General features: G+C 35.8%; 1 protein-coding gene across 2 annotated transcripts; it reads right to left on the reverse strand.

The window, feature by feature from the left end:
* Positions 1–6,654: 6,654 nt before the first annotated feature.
* On the reverse strand, positions 6,655–9,564 carry LOC136845190 (trypsin-1-like). 2 transcript variants are annotated; one of them, XM_067115335.1, is made up of 3 exons: positions 9,449–9,564; positions 7,887–8,107; positions 6,655–7,338 (listed from the first exon to the last, which is right to left on the reverse strand). In XM_067115335.1, the coding sequence occupies exons 1-3, from the start codon at positions 9,489–9,491 to the stop codon at positions 6,802–6,804; spliced, it is 801 nt and encodes a 266-aa protein (XP_066971436.1). In that variant the 5' UTR covers positions 9,492–9,564; the 3' UTR covers positions 6,655–6,801. The 2 variants fall into 2 exon arrangements, with proteins under 2 accessions (XP_066971436.1, XP_066971354.1); XM_067115253.1 differs by having other exon boundaries at positions 9,440–9,511.
* Between the last annotated feature and the right edge of the window lie 4,151 nt (positions 9,565–13,715).

Genomic DNA, 13,715 nt, shown 5'->3' on the forward strand with positions numbered 1-13,715 from the left:
TTTAATGCGTTATGTTTATCTCCAGTGTCGTTTTTTTAGAAAGCCAAAATGATTAGCTGTCCCTCTGCGTCCTTTTGCCTCTGTGAAACAAGTGATATATTTTGTTTATTTCATTCATCTATTCTTTTAATGCATTATGTTTTTTATTTCACTTATTTTTTAAACACATGATGTTTTCTCCAATTTTTTTTTTTTTTTAGAAAGGCATGATTACAGTAGTTGTTCCTCTGTCCTTTTGCCTCTGTGAAACAAGTGGCATGTAGATCTTTCCCTTTAGTATTTTTTTTTATTGTTCCTAAAGCATTTTGGTTTTCTCCATTTCCAATGTGTTTTTTTAGTAAGCCAAAATGACTGGCTGTCCCTGTGTACCTTTGCCTCTGTGAAACAAGTGGTATGTAGATTTTTACCTAACGCATTACGTTTTCTGCAATGTGTTTTTAGAACGCCAAAATGATTAGTTATTCCTTTGTCCTTTATCCTCTGTGACACAAGTGATGCGTACTAGATCTTTTCATTTCATTTATTTTTTCCTACTGCAACATATTTTTCTCAAATGTGTTTTTTCAATCCGTCTGTCATTATTTTTCAAGTGGGTTTTTATTTTTGAGTTTGTATCTGTGAGGGAATATATAAAATATTTCTAATATTTTATTTAGTTTGCTTTTGTTCTAATATATTATTTTTTTCTCAAAGGTAGTTTTTTAAATCCATTGAAGCCTCTATTTATCAAGTGGGTTTTTATTTTTGTGTTTGTGTGTGTGAGGGAATATACGAACCATTTCTAACTTTTTATTTATTCTGTCTTTGTTCTTAATATATTATACTTTTCTCAAACGTAGTTTTTTTTTTTAAATCCGTTTAAGCCTTTATTTATCAAGTGGTTTTTTATTTTTATGTTTGTGTGTATGAAAAGTTAGGTATATCTTTGTTTAACCAGACCATGCTGAGCTGATTAACAGCTCTCCTAGGGCTGGTCCGAAGGATTAGACTTATTTTACTTGGCTAAGAACCTATTGGGTACCTAGCAACGGGACCTACAGCTTATTGTGGAATCCGAACCACATTATGACGAGAAATGAATTTCTATCACCAGAAATAAATTCAGGAAATAGATGAAACACTTTTAACCTTTTTGCCTGCTTTCGGTTCCTAATGCGGTTTACAATCGACTGCGTTCATGTACGAGTATTTAAAATTAAAATCCAGCAGTTTATAAACAGTCTTCTTCCTCACACTGACCACAGACATTTACCAATAAACAAACAGGGACAAAAAAAAATAATAATAATCAGCTGAAACCGTTGAATTAAATGCAAAAATCTGCATATTTTATTAGCGTTACGTTGGAAAACACAAATTATGCAAATTACACTCTAATTATGATCTAATCGGTTTAAAACACCGGTAACGAAATTAAATTACTTGCTCTGCTTGTGCAGGCAGGAAATGCAAGCTATTTTTGTTCGTTTGGTAACACACACACACACATTGCATAAAAGCAGGATTCTTTGTCGCGCTTAATAAATCATGCAATTCTGAATAACGATTACGCAATTATACTAATATAAATATAATGCTGTTATATTGTAGTTCCCCTGAATGTGACCGTATTCTATGCATTTTACTCTATGAAAAATCCCCTATGAAATATGACTGAATTGAATATAGAATTAAAGCCACAGGCCAAGCACTGGGACCTATGAGGTCATTCAACGCTGAAACGGAAATGGACAGTAAAAGGTCTGAAAGGTGTAACAGGAGGAAAACCTCAATGCAGTTGCACTGTGAATCACTTGTTAGGAGAGGGGTGGAAAGTAAAAGGGAAGAAAGAGAATATGAAAGGAGGCACAGTAAAAGAAACGAAAGGGGTTGCAGCTTGGGGCCGAAGGCACGCTGCACAGAGTCTTAAGTAGTGCCTACAGTGCACCACACGAGGAGCACTGACGGTACTAACCTCCCCTCCCGCCGGACCAAGAAATGTTTTCATAGTGATGGATGTATTCTTCGTATTTAGCAACTATATCAGAATCAGGCAGATGAATGCACATGCAATTCAGTATATTCGAACGAGGCAGATACTTATAATACACAAGAGTACACATATCAAGAGTTAAGCTGAATTATGTACGAACGTAATGAAACCAGATTTTATCCTTCTCTCTTCCTCGCATGTATCTTTTTTAACAGTAGTAAAAAAAAAAAAATTCAAAATAATCAACAAGGAAGATAAGTTATCAGAAAATCCGACATCTTAGAACCATCTGTCGTTCACACAGTTTCATAAACAAAGACACAAACACCAACAAAAACACGTACAGGAGGTCATATACGTCTTTACACCACATTCCCAAAAAGCGTTATGACTGCCAGTTATGTTCACTTCATACCTAATAAAAATAACTTGACAATAATCTATATCAATTGCTACTGGAGATTATAGTTTCTACTATCATCTAGCAAACCTATTTTTCATCATCAAATCCTTCCTTCCCGGAGGGGGGTTGGTTAGTGCCGTCAGTGCACCTCATGCGGTGCACTGCAGGCATTACTTAAGGTTCTTTGCAGCGTGCCTTCGGCCCCTAGTTGCAACCCCTAGGGGCCGAGAGCACGCTGCAAAGAACCTCAAGTAATGCCTACAATGCACCTCATGAGGTGCACCGACGGCGCTACCCCCCTACGGGGCCTAAAGGTAAAAAAAAAAAATTGTGCATAAAATTTTTCATCTCCAGAACAACACAAACTCTCGTTCTCCCAATCGCGGAGAAATCGCGCGGAATCTCGCGGAAAGTCGCGCCCGTATCGAAAACGTAATAAATCGCGAGACTTGGCGAAGTGAAATATATAAATGACAGATTCTTTTTTGGGACACTTATTATGGGTCCTTTTTATCGGGAGTTGCCTGAGTCTTTTCTCGATGGTATCGAGGTAATATATCACCTCAGGGTTCCATTACTTACTCTCGCTGCTTCCAGAAGAAGGTTGCTCATTTATCAGCAAAAACCGTTCCTGCTCTCTCTCTCTCTTTTAGACACACGCACACACAAAATCAGACTCTCTGTCTCTCTCTCTCTCTCTCTCTCTCTCTCTCTCTCTCTCTCTCTTCTCTCTTTTAGACACGCACACACACACAAAATCGGACTCACTCTCTCTCTCTCTCTTTTTCCCTTGTTGCTCTATTTGGGTGGAGAATTCTCTCTCTCTCTCTCTCTCTCTCTCTCTCTCTCTCTCTCTCTCTCTCTCTCTCTCTCTCTACACACAGCCACACACAAACAGATTCTCTCTCTCTCTCTCTCTCTCTCTCTCTCTCTCTCTCTCTCTCTCTCTCTCAGACAGACTCTCTCTCTCTCTCTCTCTCTCTCTCTCTCTCTCTCTCTCTCTCTCTCTCTCTCTCTCTCTCTCTCTCTCTCTCTCTCTCTCTCTCTTTCTCTTCCCTTGCTCTATCTGGGTGGAAAAATGTTCTCCCCAGTAATGAAAAATGATTTCACGCTTTCAGTCATTTAATGTCTACTCATGCTTGTCCTCAAAAAACAAAAACTTCAAATGCCCTACGTCAATCATTTATTTAGTGCTGTAATACAGATGTTTTCACTAATTTACAATTACTTTTAGAAATAGAATTTTATATATATACATATATATAGACATATATAAATACATACATACACACACACACACACACACACACACACATATATATATATATATATATATATATATATATATATATATATATATATATATATATATATAATATATAATAAATAATGGAAAGGAACCTGAGTGATCTCAGTAAGTCTCAAGGTTTCATTATCGTTCTCTGGCATCCAGCTGGTCAACAGTGCGTCCGATTTTTGATGGCAGATTGCCAGGGCACGATAACGAAACATTCAGCTATGTCGGCCGAGGCTGTATTAGGCCTGATTACGACAAAGCTTACAGATTTGAAATTCACAATTTACAGTGACAATCCTGTCTGTAATATGGGTAGGACTATGCAGTGAGGTAAGAAAACCACTAAATGAAAGGCCTGTTCTAGACTTTTGCCAAGGATTATCGAAGTACCAATTCAAGTTAAATTTTTGGGAATATTTTTTCTGAAAGATTTTAATTAACACCAGCAGAACAAATCTACTCTTCAATTCTATATGCGCCCCTAAAACAATAAGCGATGCATACAAGCACGAGCTTTGACTATATAGGATTTTATTTAAAAAATAATCTTACAATGGAACACAAGGTCTCTTGCTCATGAGGCAAGCGTCATAACCCTTGGTCTACTGGAAACAAGAGAAAGTAAACAACTCTTATTTTGATAGGCATTAAAAGAGAAAGCGAAGACCCTTATTCTGATAGACATTACAAGAGAAAGCGAAGGACTCTCATTTTGATAAATATATATTACAAGAGAAAGCGAAGGACTCTTATTTTGATACGCATTACAAGAGAAAGCGAAGACCTATTATTCTGACAGACATTACAAGAGAAAGCGAAGGACTCTCATTTTGATAAATATTACAAGAGAAAGCGAAGGACTCTTATTTTAATACACAATACAAGACATTAGATAGGAAAAACGGGAACAGGGAGAGATTTCCAAGCCTTGGCAGTAGAGGATACGAAACAGTTCTCCTAATCTGAGAATCCGATACTTTCTAAATCGAAAGAGAAACAGACGACATTGAACCTTTACAGGTAGAAAGCACTCTGCTGATAAACGCTGATTACTACAGAGCACACCTGTGAATTTCCCAATAGACATGAGAACAATCGGTCGTATTGTCCTCACAGGTGGAGATAAGGCGACAGGCAGAGTGAAGCTGTGGTCCCGTATCTATTCGTTTGTCCTTATCTGTGGCAAATTGAATACTGAGTTTGTTTCTTAAACTACGTTCAACTAAACTTTAAGGGTAGTGTTGGCATGCAAACGCATCACCAATAATATATATATATATGTATGTATATATATGTATATATATATATATATATATATATATATATATATATATATATATATATATATATATATATATATATATATATATATATATATATATATATATATATATATATAAATTTCTGACTCACATCAGGATCGAACCCTAGGTCTTTCAAATGAAAGACCAGAGCGCTGCCAACCAGGTCACACAAGTCATAAAAGAAGTTGGAACCCGAGTACATTTGAAAGACCTGGGTTCGATCCTGATGTGATTCAGAAATTTATTTCTGTTCCACACGTAATTGTGTGTTGATATTTCTAATATATATATATATATATATATATATATATATATATATATATATATATATATATATATATATATATATATATATATATATATATATATATATATATATGTATATATATATATATATATATATATATATATATATATATATATATATATATATAATCATGAAGCTACAAATGTCGCTAACATCGAAATTCACGCTACCTCGGTATATCTCCGTTGGAGAATTGTCGCCGAAGGGAATTTATATAAGTGATAAATGAATTGGAATCGTCGGGACACGGACCCTTGACACGAAAACCTATTCAGCGACTCCAGTGGACGGTAACCATTGAGCCATCAATGATGGCTCAATGGTTACCGTCCACTGGAGTCGCTGAATAGGTTTTCGTGTCACGGGTTCGTGTCCGACGATTCCAATTCATTTATCACTTATATAAATTCCCCTTCGGCGACAATTCTCCAACGGAGATATACTGAGGTAGCGTGAATTTCGATATTAAGCGACATTTGTAGCTTCATGATTGTATATAAATCACGGTGTGATAAAATTTTATTTTATATATATATATATATATATATATATATATATATATATATATATATATATATATATATATATATATCGCTTTAGAAGGATGATGTATAAATACGCATCCCCTTCTGAAATCCCACCTGTAGCCTCCTAGAGTCAATTAACTACCAGGGTCATGATTTTCCGGATGGGTCAACATAGACACAGTGGGTTATAATGAAATATCCTCATATTTCTTAATCCTCACCCAGGATTCGAACACGTCTGCTCTTGCTAGAGTTAGTGACCGAGTTACCACATCACCACATGACCTGCAAAATGTTAATAAGTATCTTGAGGGCAAAGTTGATAGCCCATGCTCTTTTGCATCTCAATTGCAAGCAACCAAAGTTAACTAGCTACCGGGTACTTACTTCCTTGCTTAGGTTGATAGAGGCTAACGATGGGAATCTGACAGAACAACTTAAGTGTTTCTACTGAGTAGATGGATCCAGATGGTGTTAACCTCCCGGATTTCAGCACATTCTTTTGGGATGGCGCTGCTAGCCCTAAGACCCTTTATCTTGCTTACCCTGTGATCATCGGGTGCCTAATTCAATGCTCATGTTATGAGAGGCGCATACGATTTGCAGGGCATGTGCACAAGTCAGCTCCCCCTCCGTGGGATGGAACCCCGGTCTCTTGTGATGGGAGAAGAGGCTTTGTATAGAGAATAATAAAGCTCTGCATTTATTAATCGTTTTATGTCCAGGTTCGTATTTTTTATACCATTCATGTTTCGGGTGTATATGACAACAGGGAAGCTTTAAACTTCATATATTTAATTCCTTAATAAATCTGACGCCAGCTTCGTCGGTGATTATAACTACGTTTGTCAAGGTTAAGTTTTATTATACCATGTGGACAGAAAAGTAAGCATCAATCGAAACTATAAGTTTTGACAGGTTGTTAGGTCAGGTCAAGTGAGAATTTGATTAGGAATAAGTTTTATTGGTCAATGAAATACCCAGAGAGCCTTTAGACTGCGTGGGAAGTGATCCAGTCCACGAAGTATGCCACCTCTGTGTAAACACCTGGGAAATTAGGATTCCCACAGCCATAGCCCCAGGACACAATACCAGCCAGGTACTTGGACCCGCCGTCAGAGCAGACGAGTGGCCCTCCAGAGTCTCCCTGACAGGCGTCCTTGCCCCCTGATTCAGCGCCTGCGCAGAGCATGGAATCGACTATCTCTTCCTGGCCGTAATCCTTCCGGCACACCTCATCCAGAACTACGGGCACAGTCACCTTGCGGAGAGTAGAAGGTATAGTTCCTCCCTCGCTGGTAGTGCCCCAGCCGGTGACGACGCAGTCGCCGGTAGCTACGTGGCCTTGTGGAGGGAGGGCAACAGGCTGGACGAAGTCGTTGAAGACTAGAGGCTCGGAGAGGCGCAGGAGCGACACGTCGTTGCTGATCTTGTCCGGGTCGTAGTCCTCATGTTGGATGATCTTAGACAGGACGACGGTCTGCTCGTTGCCTTCTGCTAGGTTGAAGTTGTGTTCCCCAGCAACAACCTGACAGAATCGAGGAAATCGTTGAAACCGTTGAACAATGACTTGCTAATTTTAAAAAAAATCCTCATAGTAGCACGAGTCTCGGAATGGAGAGACAAATTCACAGTTATGTATGGGTACAAATATATTCAGCAAATAATCTACACAGAGAGAATCTATTCGATTCCCCTTTTCAAAAAAGGGGTATCGAACAGAAACTCTTACTGCAAATTATTTCTAAAAATATTGGTACCCACATTATTATTATTATTATTATTATTATTATTGTTATTATTATTCAGAAGATGAACCCTATACATATAGAAGCCCACCAAAGGGGCCACTGACTTGCAATTCAAGCTTCCAGAGAATATTAAGGTGTTCATTAGGAAGCGAAGGCAAAGGGAAATACAGAAAGAGGAGATCTCACTTATTAAAAAGAAAAAAAAATCTGTGGATTTGTTTCTCCAAAGAAACGACAGTAAGTCGTGATGCAACAAGTCAAACCTCCTCACCTAAGAGCAGGCATAAACCGACAAAATAATTGAAGTAAGGTCTTTGATCGTTACCCTGAGGTAATCCGGGTGTTCGAAGTTTTCCCCTTGGACGCAGTGGGCGGCGCAGATGGCCCAGTTCTCGCTGATGATGGAGGCGCCGCAGAAGTGGTAGCTGGTGCCGTAGAGGACTTCCTGGAAGCTCAGCTGGTGAGGAAACTCTCCGGGCTGAGCCTCTTCGCCTCCTACGATACGGTTCAAGCCTTTCCTAAACCTGGGTTTGTGCTTAGGAGCAGCTGTGAGGAATGAGATTGTTCTGATAGAGCGAAAGGTATTGCCTGTCTTCTCCGCTGAATCAAAGGAAGTTATAAAGTGGTTTTATGGAATAAAAATTACTCCGTTGAATAAAAGGAAGTCAGGAGTCAGGACACGGTTCCACGAAGTTAACTTAAATCTTTCGCCGAAATTCATATTGAGGCGTTATATATCAGTCCAGCCTTCTACTGAATTTGTTTGCAAAAAAAAAAAAAAAAAAAAAAAAAACTAACTCCTCATTGCGTAGTTCCAATTACAATGAATAACATTAACATTAAAAGGTGTTTCATCATAACATGATTTTTTTTATAATCAAATTAGTGACGAAATCTGCAATGAATGTTAACTTTATTCATTAGTACCCAACAGGGGAATGAATAAACAAAATAAAACAAACAAGCAAATCCTCCTTTTATGACTCAAATAACAAGATTTGCCTCTTGTGTATTTTACGTAAATACATTAAATACTGATTTGTTTGTCTGACAGTGATCTGTTTACTTTGTATTGCAATCGTCTTGCATAATATCGGGGCCTCATTAATCTCAAAACCACTTGAAATTCATCGGCGCAAATATGTTTAGTTAGACAATACATCTGTTATTTATCAAAGCACTGAAATTTCCAGCGAAGATTTATAAGTTTTATTTTTTTTAAATCGCGAATAAAATCATTCTGGAACATGACCACTGGAAGTGATCTTAATAAAATTGATTTCTTAGAAGACAAACAGGCAATGGGTCCGACGAATACTTAATGCATAATTGCCAAAGAGGTAAAAAAAAAATAAATCAATTATTATATCTCATTCTGAGGAAAAAACAAATGTTTATTATATTTGTTTTTTCCTTATTAAAAGAAAAGTTGTTCCATTCCATTTTATTCCTTAACAGGAAAAAATAAAAAAATTGTTCCACTCCACTTTAAGACTATATTCTTTGGCTGTTCCTATTGCTTACCAATTATACGAAAAGTGTATAAATGAGGATACGGGAAAAATCTTCGAAAATATCTTAGCGTGATAATGGCAGGACCACAGGCGTCATTTGTCCAATAAAAAAAATAAATAATAATAATAATAATAATAATAATAATAATAATAATAATAATAATAATAATAATAATAATAACGACATATCACGAATCCAAAACTGTACTAATAGTACAGATATTTCAAGTAATTAAATCTCTGCAAAGCTAACATCTTGCATTAAAAATCATAAAAATTCTACAATTCATATTTTTCTTCCAAAAAATCAAGCAAAACTACGAAAATAACTCGCAGGAGTAAACAAAGAAGAGAAAAGACCAACCCATCGTACCAAAAGCCACGGCAACGAGTAGGCAGACCGCTAGAAACTTCATGGCTGGCCGAGTCACTGGTGAAGATTGGCCTTCGGGGCCGGAGCTTTTATACAAGGGCAGCCTTAGGCCTCCTCGTTCCTGAGGGCATGCAAGTGTTTTTGAAATGCACTTTTCTCAGGGGAAGCTGATATAACCTAAGCCTAAAATGCAGCGCTTGAATCCCATTCGCCTTGCGTCTGACGAATTCCTAACCAATGTTATAAGGACAGCATCGTAACAGTATGTGAAGTAGATTGCTTGAATCCCATTCGCTTTGCGTTTCACGAATTCCTAACCAATGTTATAAAGACAGCATCGTAACAGTATGTGAAGTGCATTGCTTGCATCCCATTCGCTTTGCGTTTGACTAATTCCTAACCAATGTTATAAAGAGAGCATTGTAACAGTATGTGAAGTACATTGCTTGAATCCCATTCGCTTTGCGTTTGACGAATTCCTAACCAATGTTATAAGGACAGCATCGTAACAGTATGTGAAGTAGATTGCTTGAATCCCATTCGCCTTGCGTTTGACGAATTCCTAACCAATGTTATAAAGACAGCATCGTAACAGTATGTGAAGTGCATTGCTTGAATCCCATTCGCTTTGCGTTTGACGAATTCCTAACCAATGTTATAAGGACAGCATCGTAACAGTAGGTGAAGTAGATTGCTTGAATCCCATTCGCCTTGCGTTTGACGAATTCCTAACCAATATTATAAAGAGAGTATCGTGACAGTTACATTGCTTGAATCCCATTCGCCTTGTGATTTGACGAATTCCTAACCAATATTATAAAGAGAGTATCGTGACAGTTAAATTGCTTGAATCCCATTCGCCTTGTGATTTGACGAATTCCTAACCAATATTGTAAAGAGGGCATCGTGACAGTTACATTGCTTGAATCCCATTCGCTTTGCGTTTGACGAATTCCTAACCAATATTATAAAGAGAGCATCGTGACAGTTACGTTCCTTGAATTCCATTCGCCTTGCGTTTGACGAATTCCTAACCAATATTATAGAGAAGGCATTGTGAAAGTATGTTCAAGATTAAGTTATTTTATCTGTGGTGCATCACTATATTGAGTCCGGAAATAATAAGTTAACGAGTAAAAAATGCGCCGAAGTTTCATCGAAAACTTCGGCGCAATCGAGTCTTGTGCCCGCACTCAGATCTTAAAAGCTACTGAGGCTAGAGGGCTGCAAACTGGTGTGTTGATCATCCACCCTCCAATCATCAATCATACAAAATTGCAGCCCTCTAACCACAGTAGTTTTTTTTATTTTTTTTATTTAAGGTTAAAGTTAGCCATGATCGTGCGTCAGGCAACGCTATAGGACAGGCCACCACCGGGCCGTGACTGAAAGTTTCATGGGCCGCGGCTCATGCAGCATTATACCGAGACCACCGAAAGATAGATCTATTTTCGGTGGCCTTGAATATACGCTGTACAGAAAACTCGATTGTTCGGCGCATTGTTTACTTTGTTTAACATTTCGGCCAGTTCCTCACCCTACTTCTCTCTTAGTCTTTCTTTCTCATACCCTAATCATCTAGACACTACAAATTGAATTTATAGGTCACAAATGGGTAAATATTTTGTATTCCAAATCCTGCATGTCAGACTTAGTTTGCAAATATATAAAAAAAACCCCAGAATTTCCAATTATATTTTAAAGTGGGAAACAGTCTTTGCACTGTGTGAGTGTCAAAAACTCTATAACAATTAATTATTTTGGTTTGGTTTCGTGTGTTAAAGTCAAACCTAGCCACCATAAATACCTCCAGCATATTCGACTCTCTCTCTCTCTCTCTCTCTCTCTCTCTCTCTCTCTCTCTCTCTCTCTCTCTCTCTCTCTCTCTCTTCACTTATTCGCCTACTTGACGGCACTCTTCTTCGACATGGCGGCCGGAAATGTCAGTGAAAAAGAAAAAAATATTTTCCGGATGACTGACAGTATCATGACACTAGATTCATAAATGGTCTACGTAAGGGAATGTGAGTAATGATATATGTGTATATATATGTGTATATATAATATAAATAATATATACTGTATATATATGTGTGTATATATATAATATATATATGTATGCATGTGTGTTTGTGTGCGTGTGTGTGCGTGCATCATTCGTATCGTATTACAATAAGAGTAAAGGTCGTTGATTTTTTTGTGAGAATTAGCCATATATATACTGTATATATATATATACATATATATATATATATATATATATATATATATATATATATATATATACATATATATAATATATATATGACTGTGAAATATTTTCTATCAACACAGAACTCCATCAAATATAAGGAGTCCATAAAAACGCCAAAATGTAGCAAGTAAAGGCTATGTCTCGGAGACCAAACTATCTCTTCACTATTTGCCTGAGGAGAGAGACAGTTTGGTCTCTGAAATATAGCCTTTACTTTCTACATTTTTTGTTTTTTTATGGACTCCTTATATGTATGTATATGTATATATATATATATATATATATATATATATATATATATATATATATATATATATATATATATATATATATATATATATATATATATATATATATATATATATATATATATATATATATATATATATATATATAATTCATTTGTATTACAATAAAAGTCGTTGATTTTTTTTTGACCATTAGTCCGGTTATCATCCCATTTCAACCTCTGCAGCCAATACTAGGTGATGGTCATTAAACAAGACACTAAACAAAATAGTAAAAATATTTCATGAGTGGTTTCACAGCTTTGGGGAGAGTATTACCTCGACGAGGTAACACTGGGGTTGAGTTGATCACTGAAATATTCTCTCTCTCTCTCTCTCTCTCTCTCTCTCTCTCTCTCTCTCTCTCTCTCTCTCTCAACTACGACCTACAACAGCCAAGTAACCACTTTAATGTGTTCAGTTCAATAGACACACAACACTAGATTTTAAGCAAATGTGCCCAAACCTCTCTTTGCCCGTCTAGGAGATCGAACACGGGTCCTCTGTTTTCAGAACCGGTGAAGAAAAAGGAATAACACATTGCACCATTCAGAATAAAAATCACTTCCCCACTAATATCATTTTTGAGAACAATCTTAATTTTATTCCTATATCCCTCATGCTCATAAGCTCCCGTCTTTAAAATAGTGTGTTTTTTTAAGTATCCCCTACAGTCCTCGTGTGCGGTTTTCTCTTATAACGGCATATTTACATATAAGATCATTTTCTGTTAAACGTTCATATCTCCGGTTGAAATTTGGCCGTGCCGTTACCGCGCCCGCTAGTAGGGGATTTTGAATCTTTATTATTTACGTTTAATGAAGGATTCAGTTTTGGATAAACAAAACTACATTATCCAAATCTTTCTGTAATTGTTATTAAGGATATAATACAGATTTAATTTAACTAGAAATCAAGAGACTGATTAAAATAATAATTCCAAAGGTGTTTTTTATATACAGTAGTTGCGATTATTTCAGGGAAAATCTCAATTAAAATTAGTTTTTTAATAAAAACATATCTATTGCCTTTTCCGCGTTACATCGTTAAAAACATTGTAAGAATGCAATGCTAAAATGTTTAACGTTTACAGTATTTCACCGGTTAAACAATTCAAAAATTAAATAAATTCTACGTGTTTTGTTTTAATATAAAGAAAATGGGCAACATATTTACATAATTCTCAGGAAAAATACATTGAAGTAATATATATATATATATATATATATATATATATATATATATATATATATATATATATATATATATATATATATATATATATATATATATATATATATATATATATATATATATATATATATATATATATATATATATATATATATATATATATATATGTATGTATATATATATATATATATATATATATATATACATATATATATATATATATATATATATATATATATATATATATATATATATATATATATATATATATATATATATATATATATATATATATATATATACACATTTTTCCAGATGTGTCCGAATCCGAAAATAGAGTATTACCATAGATACAATGTAACGCGTTACTGGGTCCTGAGTTATACATACAGGTGCATTTCCCAGCGAACTCTTATCTTATAGGCCTGTTTTTCCTACGATTCCCCCATATGTCGATAGACATGTGACAGGCGTGGAAATTTTTCAAGTGCAGGGGACTAATAATAATAATAATAATAATAATAATATATTA

Source organism: Macrobrachium rosenbergii, chromosome 1 (genome assembly GCF_040412425.1).
Source record: "Macrobrachium rosenbergii isolate ZJJX-2024 chromosome 1, ASM4041242v1, whole genome shotgun sequence".
Taxonomy (NCBI): domain Eukaryota; kingdom Metazoa; phylum Arthropoda; class Malacostraca; order Decapoda; family Palaemonidae; genus Macrobrachium; species Macrobrachium rosenbergii.

Excerpts from the sequence above, each read along its gene's own strand:
- LOC136845190 (XM_067115253.1), bottom strand. The coding sequence starts at position 9,491 with ATGAAGTTTCTAGCGGTCTGCCTACTCGTTGCCGTGGCTTTTGGTACG. Across the intron at positions 8,108-9,439 it reads CGTGGCTTTTGGTACGATGG|CTGCTCCTAAGCACAAACCC; the intron begins GTTGGTCTTTTC and ends CATTCCTCACAG. Across the intron at positions 7,339-7,886 it reads AACACCCGGATTACCTCAGG|GTTGTTGCTGGGGAACACAA; the intron begins GTAACGATCAAA and ends CGATTCTGTCAG.